This window comes from Arvicanthis niloticus, chromosome 7, assembly GCF_011762505.2.
Source record: "Arvicanthis niloticus isolate mArvNil1 chromosome 7, mArvNil1.pat.X, whole genome shotgun sequence".
Taxonomy (NCBI): domain Eukaryota; kingdom Metazoa; phylum Chordata; class Mammalia; order Rodentia; family Muridae; genus Arvicanthis; species Arvicanthis niloticus.
Genome location: NC_047664.1, coordinates 74,211,204 through 74,230,478, shown reverse-complemented (window position 1 = coordinate 74,230,478; position 19,275 = coordinate 74,211,204). Strand labels below are relative to the sequence as shown.

Genomic DNA, 19,275 nt, shown 5'->3' with positions numbered 1-19,275 from the left:
GTGATAATAATGTCTAGGGCTCTCTCAGCATCTGGGTTGGCACGGAAGTCCTGTCTCACGATGCACTGTGGCAGAGAAAAGCACATGCTCCAAATCATACCTTCGGCCACAAACAGATGTCTTAGATAACCACTATTAAACACTAAGCAAAATAAAATTCAATAGCTCTTTCCCAGCAGGCCACCTGTCACGTGAGGGAGCTGCCCACACTTCAGTCTCCATGTGAACTGCCCATTCGAATAACCTGGGAAGAATTTTTTAAGTCCCCAAACCAAGCATCATCACGGGGGTCCCAATGAGTTGATTTGGGGACAAGATTTAGCAGTGCCTTTTTCAAATGCTCTCAGGATGAATGGAAGGTTCAGCCATCGCCATCGAGAAATCGCTGCAACCCTGTGGTGCTAATGGGCTTCCTTCCTCCTTAACAGCTCTGTCACCGACTAGTCACTTAAGCCTCATGCAATAGTATTCCTCAGCCTGAACCTCCTCCTCAATAAAATATTGGTAACAGCAGTTAGTTAACAACCCAGTGAGCTAAACTGAGGCAACACATAAAGAATCTAGAACAGAGATGGGATATGGGAGCACTCAAAATATTCACTGTCATGGTCATGTTAATGGTGGCAGTGGGGGTGGTGGGATGATGATGATGATGATGATGATGATGATGACGACAGTGGTGGTATCAGTCATGGTGATGGTGACAAGGATGATAGTGTGGCGGTAGTGATAATAATAATAAAATAATGGGGCTAAATAATCCCTGGGGCTAAGACTACAACACATGTCATCACAGAAAGCAAAAATCATAACTTCAACCCATGAGTTATAATCTTTCCCATGGCTTCCTTCACTTGAAACGAGCCTGTAGAATCTACCACAGTCTTGAGCACGTATGAGGGGACGCCTGGGCTCCGTGAGGACATATGGTAGCTTGTATCTGCTGTCTACAGGAGACAGGCACTCACTCAGGCACCCACTCACCTGGGGTTGAAATGAATGTGCTTGGGGACTCCTCGGCAGTCTATGACGACTTTCTGGTTGTCTCTGTAGTTAGCAGGATCATCCGGGATCCTGAATTTGGCCATCTGAATCTCAGAATCACTCAGCTCTGCATGAGAAATTCTTGCATAACCCAACCTGCAGTAGAATTAGAAGTGGTTTCTAAAATGTCTCATTCTAAAAATACTCTAATGAGTATAGCAAAGGCCCAACCAAAACACAGCCAACTCTAATGGCTAATGCCTTCTGTATTAAGCTAGTTTCCCATTTCTAACTTGGCTCTGTGTATCATGACTAGAACTAACTTGATTTATCACCCTAAGTATTAAAAGAAATACTGTTTTCATAACATGGTAAATGAATAAGGAATATGGACATAGATTTAATTAACTCCACTTAGCAACCTTGCTTCACTTTTGTATTCGGATGACTGCTCCGTCTACACAAACTGCTTCCCATATAATTACCCTTTGAGTTAATAACAGGATTTCTTCAGACTGACAAGTGTGCACGCTTACATTTTACATTTATTTTCTTTTTTGCCAAACACCTCGTGCATATTTCTAGGCACATTTCCTAGTCTAAAATCAAAGATTTTTTTAATGTCTGAAAAAAAAAAAAAAGTTCACATCCTGTTTGGCTTCCAGCGTTCAGCTCTCTGGAAAAATCAAAATGCTTTACAGACACTATCTAAAGAGTTCTCAGTGAAGTTCTCAGACCGAAAAATGGATGGACCCCAGCAGCAAGAACTTCGTTTTCATTCATTTACATCCTGCCTCTTCCAAAAATGGCATTTGCATCATTTTCAGTAGCTTATGGATTTGATGAAGGAAGTTTTCATAGCAGCATTTTAGGTTGTGGGGGGTAACCAGGAGGGGCATAACCATGAGGTCAGATGAAGTCCTTGCTCCCAGTGACCATTTGTTCTAATTGGAGGACAAATTAAACAAGTGTGTATGTAAAACATCGATTGGGTGGTGAGAGGTTAAGTCCCGTAGGAACGGACTGGAAGGAGTCCAACATACAGGAAGGGTTAAGAAAGGCAAAGGCTTGGAGGTAGACATGTGTGTGGTTTGGGGACTCAACCAGGACTGAAGGAAGAAAGGCATTGGACTTGGGATAGAGAGGAAGTGGGTGACAGAACCCTTCCTCCAATAGACTGTGAGGACTCAGACTCCTATCCAAGAGGGAGAGGAGAGAGAGGGAATCCATCAGAGGGAGTGAGGCAGAGATCTGTGGTGGATGCTGGGTAGAATACATGCCATGGGAAGGCAGAAATGGAGAGACTAGGTGAAAGGTAAAAGAAAGGACGCTTCAGCCGGAGTGGGGGAACCTGCAAGAGAGAAACAGAAAGAGTCAGGCTGGGTGGAGGTAGCCACCTTCCCATGACAAAGAGAGGGACAAGAGCTGTGGCCCGTCAGCTGGGGAATCTGAGCTGTCACAGGTTAAGGCTTTGGGCTAAGCTCCTGCGCTGTAGCTCTGGGTCATTCTAAAGCAATGTCTCCGGCAAATCCAGGCTGTTTATTTCCTGAATCTCTAAGATTGAAATATTAACCTGTTTCTAGACCTTTGAGACTATAACTGGCTTTTATTTAAAACCACCCACTCATTCTGTATTATTTTGCCGGGGCAACCAGGGTAGAACAATGGATAAGCTGTAACACATGCAGTTGCATGCGAGCATGCCTGTATGCACACACGCCCACGTACACACAGAGAAGCACCACTTATCTTAAACACACTGTGTCCTGATGGCTAGTCATTTTGTGCAACTGTTATACCTATTTCAGTCTGCACCAGAGCTTGTTTTCTTGGAATTCTGATATCCTGTGTCAAACAAATACTTGAATGCAGAATGAAATAGAAACAGTGTTCTCCATCTTAGATATGAAATGATTTATGAAGCAGCGTGTTCTTCTACCATAGCTCCTTGGGAAAAAAAAATGAAGCAGTTGAGAGGCTAGCTCCCGGGAAAGCTGTCTGAGAGCGATGGCTGGGTCTTTGAACCAGTGTTGTAACCAGAATGATTGTTATAGCCCCTAAGTGGTTTCCTGGGCTTCCTTCAGTAAGTACATGCGCCAACCAGGTGAGACGTTCAAGGGCCAATGAGGTCCCTCTATGCTTATATTCAAAGTCCCTAAGAAAAGTCCATAGAACCTTACAAGATCCACTCCCCTCCCCAGCACGATACCGTTCACCTGCTACCCCATCCACCCTCTAACCTCCGTACATACTGCAGTTTCTCTAGCCTCACCCCCTTCAAAGAGAATGCTCTTGTGTTAGGGCCTCTGCCCTGTATCTAGAAGGGCCATCTCCCAATGGTACCTTTCTTACTGTGCCTCAGTTATACACTGTTGTATTTACTAGTCTACAAGGCCCTTAAGATAGCTCTAACTTGGCTTAGCTAGTTCTGTCTTCTTAGTCTGTTAAGGGTCAAAGCCGTTAAATCGTGTAACCAACAAAATCAACGTTCGCAAAAATCAATTGCCTCCACGACCCTTTGCCTTCTGGAATTCCCAGAATTTGTTTTCGAACGCCAGGGCTCACCTGATCAGGCCCCGATACATGATGTATTCGCACCATCTGTCTCGATCCGAGCTGTCAATATCCTATGCAAGAGCAGAGGTTACATTTTACATTTTACATTTATTTTCTATAATGTACTGGGAAAAGCTATAAATACGGAGATTTGTGGGTGAAAGAAGAAATCTCCACTTCCTTCTTCTGAAGTAGCTATAAATAATATATCTATATTTGACTTTTTACCACCTCTAAATTTTAACTATTAAAATTTAACTTAAAATACATTTTGTATTACTATAAATGTGCCACACAATTTATGATTTTTTATTTGCTACAATATGTGTACCTGGATGTTAATCTTACTTATTATTTATGTTCTATACTTCATTTGTATACAAAAGAAAGTGTAAATAAACCTTAGAAATTAGGCTTAAATGTTTACTAACTATAAAAGCAAATAAATAAAAGAAGTGTTTAGCTTGCCTTGGGAAAGAGAGAGTAATTTAGTCATTTAGCCAGAGACACTGTGGCTAATCTGCTTGCATCTGCCTAACTGCTATTTTACTTCATTAGAGTTGATGGTGTTGTAAAATTTTAAGACTAGAGAATTTAATTACTCATTTATTAAGAAGAAAAATCTGTTCATCCAAGTATATATTATTAAAATTCCTCTTTATGTCAATGAACTTCCTTGTAGAAAAGCAATGTTAGAGACCATTACCAATCAAAGCAGCTTTTAACCATTATACAGGAAACCAATCTTTGAACCAAGGTCTAAAGAAAAGCCACGTTGGAGGCTGCTTCTCACACAGAGAACTGACAAGTCAATGATTCCAAGCCTTAGGTCTGATTCCCCTGGCTCTTTCCTGAGAACGGATGCATTTTCTTCTCTCTCTCTCTCTCAGGATCAGGTAAGGCCCTGTGTGACCTGGATCATTGGTAAGGCCCTGTGTGACCTGGATCATTGGTAAGGCCCTGTGTGACCTGGATCATTGGTAAGGCCCTGTGTGACCTGGATCTTTGGTAAGACTCTGTATGACCTCCATCTTTGGTAACGCCCTGTGTGACCTGGATCATTGGTAAGGCCCTGTGTGACCCTGTGTGACCTGGATCATTGGTAAGGCCCTGTGTGACCTCCATCTTTGGTAACGCCCTGTGTGATTGGAAGCCCCTCTTTCTGATACTCCATTTCAGCTTTTACTCACAGCCTTATAACCAACTTTCACAGTGTGGCAGACTTCATTTTCTAAGTACAGTTACAATAACATCTCACCGGCCCATCCTAGATGTCTTTGACATTCCCCGAATCAAGAAGTGAGGTTGATGATCGTTCAGGTGAATGTGACAAGAATTTTGATTAAAGCAGAGGTGACGCGGTGCCACTTAAAAGGCCAAGTCCTCGAGGACAGTGCAGGCTCTCCCTTGTCTACTCACTCCAGAGCCCAGCCACCATAAGGGAGGAAGCCAATTGGCTCAGGAGTAGGAGTGATGGTCCTGAGCCAAAAGCATCGCTGGTGAATCCTCATACAGGAAATCCTGTAGTACTAAGAAACAGCTCACTGGCCCTGTGTGGAGCACAGCTGAGCTGTCCCCACGAGCCCTGTCCACAGCGTGGATTAGTGAGCAGGCTGATATATGTGTTCTGCTGTTTTGAAGCAGTGGGCAATGTGGTTTTTGTGCTCACGAAGCACAGAATACACTAAGTTGTCAGGGTGCTGGGAGGGTTACTCAGTTGGAGAAGGCTTGCTCCACACACCTGGGTTCAGATTCCCAACACATATAAAAATCTGGGCAGTGGTGGTGCATGCCTTTAATCCCAGCACTTGGGAGGCAAAGGCAGGCAGATTTCTGAGTTCGAGGCCAGCCTGGTCTATACAGTGAGTTTCAGGACAGTCCAGGCTATACAGAGAAACCCTGTCTCGAAAACAAAAACAAAACAACAACAACAAAAAAAATCTGTCACAGCTGGTACACATTTGTGATTCTAGCCCTGGGAAAGCAGATGCAAGCAGATTCCAGGGTCTATTCCATGAGCTCAGGGTCAGTGAGAGACCCTGTCTCAAAATAATGTGAGAAACAATAGAGGTCACATGATATTAAATTCAGATCTCTAACCACACACATGCACACCCATATGCTCTTGTGCATCCACACACATACATGCACACACATGTTCTTGTGCATGTACACACATACATGCATACACACATGCACATATGTGCATGCAAGTGCACACAGACACACACATGCACACACACACAAACACACATACACACATACACGTGTATGCACATGCATGTGTGGGCAAGTGCACACAGACACACACGCACAAACACACACATACAAGCTTTTGGGGTTGGATTTTTTACGTGTTTAGGAATAAAGAACCATTTAACTTAGTAGATCAGAAGTCATATTAAACTTGTGCTACATACAAGCTTTTGGGGTTGGATTTTTTAAGTGTTTAGGAATAAAGAACCATTTAACTTAGTATATCAGAAGTCATATTAAACTTGTGTTACCTTGACGTTGCCATGTTCTGTGAGTTGTATGTAATCTCTGGAACCAGGCTCTGAAGTGATATAGCCCAGAAATATCACTTGATTCGAACAATTTTTCAGTAGTTTTGAAACTGCAATAGCCTGTAGCTTCCTGTCAAGGTCATCTCTAAAAAAAATGCAAAAAAAAAAGAGTCTCTTCCTAATAAGTATAAAACAATTAAAAGAAAAACAAGTAACCAAATTCTCTCAAAATATCTTCAAACAAGGTACAAACCAGAGCAATTTCTGTTGGGAACAGGTCTGAAGTTTTACAACGGACAAGACATAGAACCACACTTCAAACTGGGCTTGACACACACTCGACTAAGAAAAATCTTACTGTAAAAACCAGTGAGTCAAGTTCATTCAGAAATCTTTCTTAGGATTGAAGAGGTAGCTTAGCACTTAAGAGAGCACTCGCTGCTCTTGAAGAGGAATGAAATTTGGTCACATCAAGCATCCGTGTCAGCCAGCTCTCAACCCCTGTGACGTTAGTGTCAAGGCATCTGTCACACTCTTCTGGCCTTTAGGCCCCCACACTCATGTACATCTTCACTCATGGGGACACACATACACATAGTTCAAAATAAAACAAATCTTTACGTTTCTCTTCCAAACACAGAATCTGTCCAACCTTTTTCTCAGTCTTAATAAACCATGGCAGGTACGGAGAGGTGGCTCAGTGGCAGGCCGCTTGCCTCACACACACAAACGTTCTATGTTTACTCTCAACATTGTGAGTAACTTTAATCTGCAAGTACAAGAAGAAAGTGTGGCATGATGTGAGACCCGGTCACCAGGATCACAGCTAAAGAATGAATGTCAAAGTAGAAGATCCAGGGGCACTCAGAAGAGGGAAAGCTGTAACCTTCATAGAACAGCCCAGGCTTGTGTGACCTCCACTGTTAATTCAAGGGAACATTCCCTGAATGTCTCCTCTGCTCTCTTGCCCAAATACTGGCTGGGTATCTTGCCTTTAACATGAAACAGAAAAATAGGCAAGTACATTGAGCTTTCAAGGGACTTACAGATCCAGAAAAAATATAGAGAGAATATCATGTTGATAGGACCTATCAGGAGAATAGAGGCACCTGAGGAACTTCAAACAAAGTGAATTTAATATCAAGAATTGGATCCTTGAGGAATGAGAATCCAATCAGGGAGCAGAGATACAATCAGAGGTTGACAGCAATGAGACTCTAGCACCGTCTACCACTGGAGGACAGACAGGCAGAAGTTACACTACAGAGTCAGTAAGAAAGTTGGCTCTGGCTAGAGGGGGATGGGCTAATGCAGGGGAGGGGGTAGGGGGACTTCTATAATGGAAGCCAGAGGGCTAAGAACTGCAGCCACAGAAGACACTGGACTGCTGCCAGAGATACCAGAAAAAGCCCAAAGAAAGGGTAAGAAGCGCTCTGGCTTCTCCCTTTTGTTGCCTTCCAACCTTGTGCCTCTTGTTGACTAAATCCACCTAGAAAGCAGAAGGCAAAGGACTCTGGGAAATATCACTCCTAGCACTGTAAAAACATGGGTGGGTGCAAGGGAGAGATCCCTGAGGTAAATGCATAGTTGACAAACAGAGGCATTTTCCTAGAAAGATGGGTGAGTGTCACAGGGGCAGAGAGGTGGGGAAGATCACTGGGAACCGAGAGGACTGGAGAGAGCTTGGAGAAGGCCTGAAGACAGAACCCAGCAGAGTGTATGTGTTGGACGGCCAGTGTTACCCCATCTATCAGTTGTTTGTAAGACCGTGAGGAAAGAAGGGAGTGTCACTTAGTGCCCTCAGATCCCAGGAGTACAGCTATTTGTGCCAATGACTCTGTAAGGACAGGGAGTGTTGTTGCTGTTGTTGTTGTTATTGTTGTTTTTTTGCAGTCTGGTTTCACGTGTAGATCCAAGCATTTCTGAGCTCCGGCTTTGTTCTGCATTCTTCCTGGTTGTGTGACCCTGACGGTGCACGTCATCTAACCTCTTTTTACCTAGTGTCTTTATCTAGAAAAAGGACGATAATATAGCACTTTGCTCATGCAACATGAAGATTAACCGTGGCCACACATGTATGGAGAGGTACCACCCAAGAAGCAGTCATGGGCTCGTCTGTGTCTCAAATCCACAAACGACCAGCAACACAAGAACAATAATCTAAGGGGGTTTGGTTTGGTTTGGTTTGTTTGTTTGTTTGTTTGTTAGTTTTGAGATAGGAAATAAAAAAGGCTATTTCATTTTTAAAAAAAAAAAATCAAAATAATATGTTAATAGTACTTCCTGGCATTTGTATACTATTAAGTAATCCAAAGACACCCACTCATGATTCCCGAAGTGTGTCACCACAAAATCCACCATTCTGTTGGCGATGTTAACAGTCATGGTTATAGCTGGTGCGATCTCGCCCTCTGGCGACGGAAGAAGGTGATGTTCTGATCTCACAATCGGGTACCGAGACAGCACCATAATTCTGGAGAATGAGAAAAAGCAGAACAGTCTGGTTCTCAGCCTGTCACGGAGATGAGACGAAGGAAGTGCATTAAAAAGCCATGTTACATGACAGGTATCCACCGAGGGGCACTCAGAGCAGGAGAGTGGTGAAGACTTCTATGGAAGTCAGCTTGCTGGTTCACTGACTCTTCCTATTCAGCCTGAATTGCTGTGTTAATCACACTACCAGGTGCTTTGCAGCAAAATGGAGCCGTAAATGGCAGCACTGATAAAATGAAAAGCCCACCTGGCTTGTCTTGTTACTGTAACAATATCCCACACTGCTCGTGGGCTCTCTCTCTCTCTCTCTCTCTCTCTCTCTCTCTCTCTCTCTCTCTCTCTCTCCAGCTTGTTTTTCCACACATAGCATGTATCACAGTCTCAGACTGCTGTCTGGTTTATTTCTTTGTGAACATGTTTCTAGTTGTCCTTAGTCTCTGCAGAGGACTGGTTCCCTGAAGCCCAGAAAAACGCACATGTTCAGATGATTGTCCCATGTAAAATCATGTCACGTTTACATACACTCTATAACATGTCTCCCTGAGTGTATTAACTCATCTCTAGGCTGTCTTACAGTATCTAAATTAAGGCCCATCCATTAGTTCATTCACTTGAACTCAATAGGGTACATAATGAGTGGCGAATTCAAGTCTTACCTTTTTTGAGACTTTCCACTTTTTAAATACTTTATTTATGAGGGGTTGGGCATGCACCTGTCTGTGATCACAGAGGTCAAAAGAAGGAGTCAGATCCCTCAAAACTGGAGTTCTGGTATTTGTAGAGATACCCAGTTTGCTATATGTGGTGGGATCTTAAATCTGGTCCTCAATTCTAACCCCACTCTTTGGAACACTCTAGACTTTTCAAATCTGTTCAATTTCAACTGTTTGAATCCAGAAGTTAAAAAAAAAAAAAAAAAAAAAAAAAAAAAAAAAAAAGCTGATATGGAAAGCCAACTGTGTTCTTGTCCTTTACACTACACTGTAAGTTACCTGAAAATATCAGACAGGCCCAGCATTGTGACTTAGCCGTAGCCTTGAAGGCCTGGTCTATGTGAAGAAGCAGTAATGTCCAGCCCTCGGGAGTCACTGTGAAAATTCATGGCTGTGCATAGTGCTAGCGCTTCCCTGCCTCCCTGTCACTGGGTCACTGAGACACAGTCACAGGACAGTGTCAACTTTCCAGCCCAAGCCACAGCTGCTTAGTCCTCAGGTCCCTGTTTAGCATTAATTCCCAAGCTCCACTCACCCCCAGGTGTGATCCCTGGTGCTTGGGCCAAAGTCTGTATAGAATCCCAACTTCTCTCCCAGCCACATGGTTAAGTCGTTGTTCCCCATATAGGGCTTAGAAGCATCACTCTCCAAAATGGTGATAAAATCTGCACCTGTTTGGAGGAAAAGGGGGGGGGGCAAAAAGCAGTCAGTAAGGAAACAGCAATATAAAAAGCAATTAGCAAAAACTTTATGGATATTGTTATTGTTTTTGTTTTATTGAGGCAAGGGTTCATTTGGTAGTCAGGGCTGGCCTCAAACTCTGATTTCCCTACGTCTACCTCCCAAGTACTGGGGCTACAGATGTATACAGATGTGGGTGTACAGATATATACCACCAAGCCCAGCAGAATGTTATTCTCCACCCTCGCCTTTACTCCTAAACCCCCAAACAAGCCATTCTTATGCAGCACAAGAATATGGCTCAAATCTGTGCTGGGCACATAGAATTTAATTAAAGCATAGGACATTTTAAGGAAGGAGAAAAACGTGACTTTTTTCTATACTTTTAACTTTTTAATGTTGTTTTGTTTTTTTGGTTTTGTTTTCTTTTGTTTGATTGTTTGTGACAGAGTTTCTCTGGGTAGTCCTGGCTGTCCTGGAACTTGCTCTGTAGACCAAGCTGGCTTTGAACTCAGAAATCTACCTACCTCTGCCTCCTGAGTGCTGGGATTAAAGGCATGAGCCACCACTGCCTGGCTCATTTTTTAAATAGTCTTGACACTTTCCTCAGAAGTTCAAATAATTTTCATGTCATTTACAAATTCCCAGCTTGTGTTCAGAAACAATAAAATAGTGTACACTGGCTTTTTATGCTTCTGAGACAGGGTCTTATGTATCCCAGGCTGGCTTCCTAATGTAGCTAAGGATGACCTTGAACTTCTGTCCTATCTCTACCCCACGAGTGCTGGGGTTTGCAGGTATGCACCACCATGCCTACTTTATTCAGTGGTGAGGATTGAACCCATGGCTTTGCATATAGTGGGCAAGTGCTCCAGCCACTAAGGCACATCTCCAACCCACAATGACATTTTAGTCCAAGGCAAAAAGCTCCATGGTATCGGTATAAAGATGCATTTCTCAGCTTTTCTTAGTCTCTGGACTGATGTGTCTGAGCCTTCTAATCAGGACTAAAGTGTTGTGCTCATAAAGGCACCCCCCAGACACTTCTCAGGAGGTGTGCTTCACCTGGACAGCAACTAGAACCTTTAACCCTTTACTGTCATGCTGCACGCACCATGAAGTGTGCAGACCTAGATCCCCACACGCTTCGGGATGCTACGTAAAAAGAAAACTCCTCAAGGGCACAGAGACAAGTAAGACTGGCCCTGGGGCTTTATGAAAAACAATTTTCTTTTCCTTTTTTTTTTTCCTTTTTTATGTGCATTAGTGTTTTGCCTGCATGCATCCTTGTGTGAGGACGTCAGATCCCCTGTATCTGGAGTTACAAGCAGGTGTAAGCTGTCATGTGAGTGTTGGGAATTGAACTTAGGTCCCCTGATAGAACAGTTAGTGCTCCTAACCACTGAGCCTTCTCTCTAGGCCCTGAAAACAATTTTCACCTTCCATTCAACTCTTTCTGCTTTACACTTCACTAGTTTCTTAGTCCCCAGCAGTAGAACCCAGGTGGTGAGGGCTACCAGCAGGAACATCTTTAACAACTAGGGCATGAGCTGAATCTCCTGGAGCTACCCAGTAGGATTGGCTGTTCAGGATCAATGAATTGATTGCTCTAAAGGACAGCAGTGGTGCAGGATTATAGACCTGGGCTGAGCACAAAGTGAAGCCTCTGCAGGAGCTTAAGGCACACACACACAACAATCCTAAGACTCGGGGACTTGGCAAGAATAGAGGGAACACCAGTGGTCTCTCAGAGCCTGGAGCTAGTTTCAGCAGGACTCACCCGTCTCCTTGAGCAGCTGAGCAGACCTCTCTAGATTGGACCAGCCTTCATTGTCATATCCAAACCTAAAAGGCCAGATGGCAGCCGAGACCACTTTCGCTGGTGCCTGAGGAATTGTTGAAGCGATAACTTTTGTATAAACTATGAACAATGAAAGTTTGGGATCCCAGCCTTCTCTGCCTCTCTATTACTAACATTCACATTTCAGCAAAGAAAGTCCCATAAACATTTACCCAGATTTAATTCATAAAAATAAGGAGCTTACTCTATGGTCCTCTCAAAGGAAATTTGTGAACTTCTACTTTAAACTTGGCTGCTCAGACAAATGTTTGGAAAGTTTCTAATAACCATTGCTTAATATATATATATATATATATATATATATATATATATATATATATATATATGTATATATATAGAGAGAGATGATATATGTGTGTATATGTGTGATATATATATGCATGTGTGACATATATGATATATGTGTGATTGATATATATATATATGATATGTGTGTGTATGTGTGTGATATATATGTGTGTGTGTTGATGCATAGAACACTACCTATTCCCAGTAGTCCCACCACAGAAAAATCAGTAATAAATGAAGTTATACGCATGTAACACAACCCTATACAGCCTTAGCAGATGGAATTGTGCTATACATTTTCATGGGAATGAATCTCATAAAGATGGTTTTAAGGTTTTTTTTTTTTTTTTAAGTGCTAAAGTAAAACAATAAAAGTAAAAAGTCTGGCAGTGGTGGCACACTCCTTTAATCCCAGCACTTTGGAGTCAGAGGCAGGCAGATCTCTATGAGTTCGGGACTAGCCTAGTCTACAGTGCAAGCTCCAGGACAGCCGAAGCTATATAAAACAAACAAACAAACAAACAAACAAACAAACAAAAAACCCTGACTCGAAAACTCAAAGAAAAAAAAGTGTTAAAGTAAGTTGCAAGCAATTTAGCTAGAATTAAAAAAAAAAAAAAAAAAAAAAAAACAGACACAACAATATTGTTTTGGGTTCTATACTACTCAGTAACACTGTGAACAAATTGATTTTGAGACTTGATTTTTTAAAATGCTTTGGGATGGAGAAATGGCTGGGCAGTTTACAATGTGTACTGCTCTTGCTAAGCATCTGAGTTCGGGTCCCAGCACCCATATTCTTTGGTTCACAACTGCCTGGATCCAATGCCTCTGGCCTGTAAAGGCACCTGTACTGAATTGCATATATTCATATGCAGGTACATACACAATCATGTAATCAAAAATAAGATAAATCTCAAACAAACCAGCAAATAAGGAAAGCCCATCTTCCTCAATGTTATGGCTTAAACATCAAGTTTCCCCAATGTTCACTTGCTCAAACTAGTGCTGATTTGGGAAGTTATAGAACATTCTGGACATGTAGCCACACTGGCTGCTGAGGGATGTAAGGGCAAGGCTTATGAGTTTATGTCCCCTGATGTGCACAGATATAACAGGTCACCAAGCAAGCTACCACCAGCACACAGAGTCTAACCACTATGCCTCCCCTCCCTGAAACTGTGAGCTAGAATAAATAATTCCAGGCTGTTCTAACAGGCATTTTGTCCCAGCAATGAGATAAAAGCCTTCAATTCCAGCACTTGGAAGAGGCAGGAGGATCTCTAAGAGTTACAGGGTAGCTAAGGCTGCCCCGAGAGACCCTGTCTTAAATGTGTGTGTGTGTGTGTGTGTGTGTGTGTGCATGTGTTTAACTGTGTGTATACATGTCTGCATGAGTGTGTTTAAGTGTGTGTTTGCACATGTGTGTATGTATGTGTGTATGTGTGTAAAAGTATATGCATGAGTGTATTGTGTATGTATGTGTGCATGTTTGCGTGATATTTGTGTGCATGTGTGAGCATGTGTGCATGTGAGTGAGTGTGTGTGTTTGTGTGCATTCTAAATCCCCACACTTCTCTATACTACTCCACCCAGAAACCTCTTTTTTTGGACCACTGAAAAGCCTCCTGCATTCTTTTTTTTCCCTTTGACTTTAGCAACTATGTTCACATCTATTATTTCTTCATCCTTCACAGGTGTCTTACTGTGGTTAGTGAAACCCTATATGATAAGATCCTCCCCAGCCTCTACACCTGCATCAGCCTCCACTCCACAACACCTCAGCCCTGCAGGCCACTCGGATGTATCTCAAACACTCTAAGCTGGCTCTTCCTCCATCCTTTATACAAATTTCCTAGCTGAATTACATCTAAATAATTGGAGTTTTTAAAAAGTTTATTTATTTTTTGTATGTGAGTACACTGTCGCTCTCTTCAGATACACCAGAAGAGGGCATCAGATCTCATTACAGATGGTTGTGAGCCACCATATTGTTGCTGGGAATTGAACTCAGGACCTCTGGAAGGGCACTCAGTGCTCTTAATTGCTAAGCTATATCTCCAGTCTCTGGATTTTTTTTAAAAATCAATTTTCAAGTCTCATCTCAAACATCAGAGAAGCTTTCCCTAATCACCCAGACACTAACTTTGCATTCTACAATCCCGCTTTCTAAGATGCCAGCTGGCCTTCTGCTGGAGTCTCTTTTCATTTGTTCTCACAAATACCATCTTTATCCACAGAATGCAAAATGGGGGAGAGCAGAGATCTTGTCCAGCTTCTCTCGTGTACCTCTGGCACTGGACATAGCAAGAGGCAGTCGGCGGACACTTGCCAAATGAGGAAGTGAAAGAATGCACAAGCAAAGAAATCAAATTCAAACAATTTCTTTTCAAAGAACTTCTGGCTGACACCAGGCATCCTCTTCATACGGAGAGTATATTGTAGCAACAATAACTATCACAGAAAAGACATCCAAAAGTGCCTGTATTGGTGGCTTATTACTATCTACTTACTAAGAAAGAGTTACTGGGTGAGGCCTGGGTTTGGTCCTGAGCAGGACTCGGGTGAGGAGAAGAAAGGGGAGAGGAGGAGAACCAAAGAAACATGGAAGCCGTATTCTTCCTTAGGAGAGCTTTTTATTTAATATGAAACCATTTTTTCCTGGTAGTATAGATTACTAAGATTCAGCAATAACTCTCAAATTCTATTTTATCTCAAACTGTAACTCTGGCTGCACTGTGAAATACAGTTATCTTTTTACCAGAACAGATGGAACACATAGCTTCGCAATGGCTTCTTCTTGCTTCTGTCTCTAGAGTGGGTAAGTGTCTAAATGTTTAAAATTACAAACAAGCGAAGGACAATAAAATGTTCACACCATGCCAACAACAATATATACGGAATATACAAAGCCAAGGGTTTTTTCCTCATAGTTTCCTTGAATAGAAGATGCTCATATTCACATCTTCAGCAACCTCTATCAAATACAAACCACTCTCTTCTTTTACAATTTATATTAATGAAATCATGAATGGGAAACTAACTGCATGTGAAAAGCATGAGCAAGTTGCCATTATCATTTCCTTAACCATTCCATCCTACGACCGGCCTAAGAGGAAAGGGAGCGGGACCCAGAGGCTTAAAGTCATCATACCCAGGTCTAGCATTGAGTCAAAGTAGCGATATAGAAATAACAACAGAAGGGGCTGGAGAGATGGCTCAGCAGTTAAGAGCACTGACTGCTCTTCCAGAGGTCCTGAGTTCAATTCCCAGCAACCACATGGTGGCTCACAACCATCTCTAATAGGATCTGATGCCCTCTTCTGGTGTGTCTGAAGACAGCTACAGTGTACTCATATAAATAAAACAAATAAATCTTTAAAAAAAAAAGAGAGAGAGAGACAGAGAGAGCAACAGAAACAATGAAGTGAAGGCATTCGACTGCTATACATCTGACACAAAATTAGTATCTATACTACACAAAGAACTCAAAACTACTTGAACAGCCAAAACACAAATTACCCCAGCAATAAATGGGTTAATGACGCAAAGCATTCTCTTCAAACGAATAAATATAAGTGGATAATAAGTATAAGGAAAAACATTAAACATCTCTTGCCTTTAGGAAAATACAGATTAAAGCTATATTGTGAGGATGACTACTGTCCAGAAAACACATGAGAACCTACGTGGAGAATGAGAAACCTTTCGTCTCTGTGCATTGGAACATGAAGTAGTACACCCACTACAGAAGTCAGCATAGAGGTTCCTCCAGACACTAAGACCATGGGGCTGCAGAGATGGGTCAGCGGTTAAGAACACTAACTGTTCCGACAGGGGACCTGGGTTTGATTCCCAATACCTACATGTAGGCTCACAACCAACTATAACTCCAGCTCTAGGAGATCTGAAGTCCTCTTCTGACCTCTGTGGGCACCAGGTACACTCATGGTGTACAGACATACATGCAGGCAAAACACATACACAAAATAAAGACCTACAGCAACAAATATCTAAACCACAAGCACCATATAATCAGCTTTCACAGCACCTGCATGTCTACCTAATGGGATCTAAGTTAACATAGCACAGAGATGTTTGAACATCCATGTTTATTGCTATAGAATTCACAATAGCCAATACTCGGAACCAACCAAGATGCCCATCAGTAGATTAATGAGTAAAGAAAAAGGAACACAAATACACAATAGAGTTTTACTGAGCAAAAAAGAAGAGTGAAATTGTGTCACGTGCATGAAAACAGATGTGACTAGAGACCATGAGGTTAAGTGACATAACCTGGATTCAGAAAAATAAATATTGTAGGAGAATGTGTTTGTGCACTGTGTAAAGTTTACACTTGTGCTAGTCAACTGCTGATTTCTCTGCCCTTCTATCTTGTTCCAGTCTGGACACAGCACAGTAATGCTTATACCAAGACTCTCCTGTCTCCCGTTTGTGTAAACACTTCTTACCACTTTATTCTCTGTCCTGTCAATAAAGGCTGATCACCCAATGGCTGGGCAGAATAGAGAAGAGGGTGGGACATCTCCAAACCAGAGGAAGGAGAGAGGGAAAGAGGGAGATTCAGGTCAGCTGGCAGGGTGGAGGGATGGGAGCCATGACGAAGGGATCCAACGAGTCAGATCAATACTAATATGCAAGCATCATGGGATGGGGCTGGCAGGGAGCCAGATCAGAAAGTCATGGTAGATCAGCTAATGGGTCAGCTATTGAGGGGGCAGTTTTAAATAAATATTGGTTTGTCTGTGTAGTTTTTGAGGATAAGCATAAAGTAAAGAAAAACAGTCGCCAGGTTAATTTATTGTTTACATTTATATTAATAACAATTCATTTACTACCACATATTTTCCCTCACATTTATAATTGAAATGAATACACATATGCTATGAAAGTAGAAAGGAGGACCGTGGGGAGAAAAAGTTATCCAAAGAAAAGACAGGGGGACAAATAATTGGAGTGAATATGCATAAGATGTGTATGCAAATTCCATGGTGAAAAATATTACTTAATATGCTAAGCAAAAATATTTAGCAAAAAGGGAAAATAAAAAATAGAGAAAAAAGGTCAGGTGTCAAAATGTTGTCAAATAACAGTTTAAAATCATATATAAAATCATAGATTTATATACAGATACATATATACATGGGAAGAGAGAGAGAGAGGGAAACAGAGAATAAAAGTTCATTTCAAAAATATTAATTACTTACCCCTTGTCCTAATCTTCTCTCATAGGTTCTGTGCCGTAGTCCTAATCCCAACAACCCCACACCAACAAGCAGCCACAGAACTAAACAAAAAGAAGAAAGAAACATTAAAAAGAAACTAAAAATTTTAAATAACTCCTTCAAAATTATATCTACTGACGGAGAAGTCTGTGCAGGACAGAAGCCACACTTTAAAGCCGGGCCTTTAAAGACTCTTCCCTGAGAACATTCCAAGAGCAATGGACATAGAGTCAAAATAAACCACAGAATACACAAGAAAAGATATTTTTTTTTTTGTGGGCACAAAATGGCAGGAACAGAAGTCCGGATGAGGCGAGCACACAAAGACCTTAGACGTCAGAAAGTTAAGAATTAGAATGTAAGCCGAGCATGCCTAGCGTGTTCAGAAAGAAGAAGGTGTACCAAAGAGTGGCTGGATAACGTAAGGCTAAAGACAAAACAATCATGGACGTTCGTAAAATAAATAAATAAAGCAGGCTTTTAGAGATGAAAATATAGCAGTAGAGCAATGGCTCAGTCAAGAGCACTGGACCCAAGTTTAACCACAGCTCGCGGCGGCTTCCAGATGTCTGTCACTCTGGTTCCAGAGGATCTGGCAGCCTTGTCTGGCCTCCATGGGCACCAGGCATATACGTGCTGATGAACACACACACACACATAATAAAATAAATAGAAATAATTTAATGAGTGAGAAAAGGTCAACGGGCAAGATTTAGACCACATTAGACAAAGCTCACAGGAGAATTAAGACAAAAGACAGCACAGAGGTCAGGGCCAGCAAGATGGCTCAGCAGGTAATGGCTAAGCTGCCAAGACTGAAGCCTGAGTTCCATCCCCGAGACCCACATGGTGGAAGAGAACAGAGCTGTCCTCTGACCTCCAGACACATGCCCCACCCCCTCACTGAATAAGTAAGTAAATATGTATTTTTCAATTTAAAAAAATAAATAAAACAGAGGCAGGAAAAATGAAAGCACACAAAAACACAAAGAACAGAAGAAGGTCCAATCCAACAGTTAGCATTAAAAAAGACCGAGGAAAGAGAACAAGAAAAATAATTCTCAGGATTTCCCTGACCGAAGAAACTCTGGGGTCTTCAGAGTGGAAGAGCCCACAGACTCCTGAGCAGGGTGAGGACAAACTCCACCTCCAGTTGTATCATGGTGAAGCAGTGATTGCCCAACACACCGAGAAAAGTTGCATTTTAAATATGATCTTCCCATGCTATGATGAGACGTATACGGCAGGTTTTACGTAATGGTGGGAGTCCTCGCTGCCATAGCATTTAGAAATATTTTTGAAGACCTATAGGCACGGTAGCTATATAAATAGCTTCAATTGTTGTCGGTCTCTTTTTACAATAATATTTTATGCCCTTCGGTAAAGTTTCAAACTTTTAAGGGTAGAAACCAGTATTCACATGTCCTTGTGTCCTACATAACAGTTATCTAATTAACACACTGCACACATTCACTAAACACTTGTGTGTAATCCAGTTTATTTAAAATGATTCAGATATTAGGTGATGGATGAATGTCATGTGTGAGTCTATAGCTTATCAACATACTAATTAAACATGTTTAATCTTCCAGAGAATAAGAGATGGAATGCATGGTATCAAGTACCCAAAGAAAGCATCTTGGAAATTCTACCTGCTAAATTTTCTATGTTAGACGTGAAATAAAACCATACAGGCTATTTAGGGTTGGAATGCCGCAGTATTGGGGACTTGCTTAAATATGGTTCAACAAACCAGAAAAAGGCAGGAAGACAATAAAGACAACTGGCAGGAAAATATGGCTTCATGGTACTCTTAAATTCCATGTTGGAAAATATATACAACATGAGCCAGGCATGATGGTATACATCTTTAGTCCCAGCACTAGGGAGTCAGAGGTAGAAGGAGGTCTGTGAGTTCAGGGCCAGCCTGGGCTACATAGCGA

At 41.9% G+C, this 19,275-nt stretch overlaps 1 protein-coding gene across 4 annotated transcripts in view; it reads right to left on the bottom strand.

Annotated features, from left to right (window-relative positions):
• The window catches only part of Cwh43 (cell wall biogenesis 43 C-terminal homolog), a 67,296-nt gene that overhangs the window by 8,935 nt on the left and 39,086 nt on the right, over nucleotides 1-19,275 (bottom strand). For 2 of the 4 annotated variants that reach the window (XM_034508167.2, XM_034508166.2), the window contains 7 exons: nucleotides 17,315-17,394; nucleotides 11,715-11,820; nucleotides 9,789-9,924; nucleotides 8,371-8,520; nucleotides 6,048-6,192; nucleotides 3,550-3,611; nucleotides 985-1,140 (listed from right to left, as the gene is read on the bottom strand). In XM_034508167.2, the coding sequence (XP_034364058.2) occupies nucleotides 985-1,140; nucleotides 3,550-3,611; nucleotides 6,048-6,192; nucleotides 8,371-8,520; nucleotides 9,789-9,924; nucleotides 11,715-11,820; nucleotides 17,315-17,394 (835 nt within the window). The other 2 variants (XM_076938644.1, XR_013111883.1) reach the window with 2 other exon arrangements.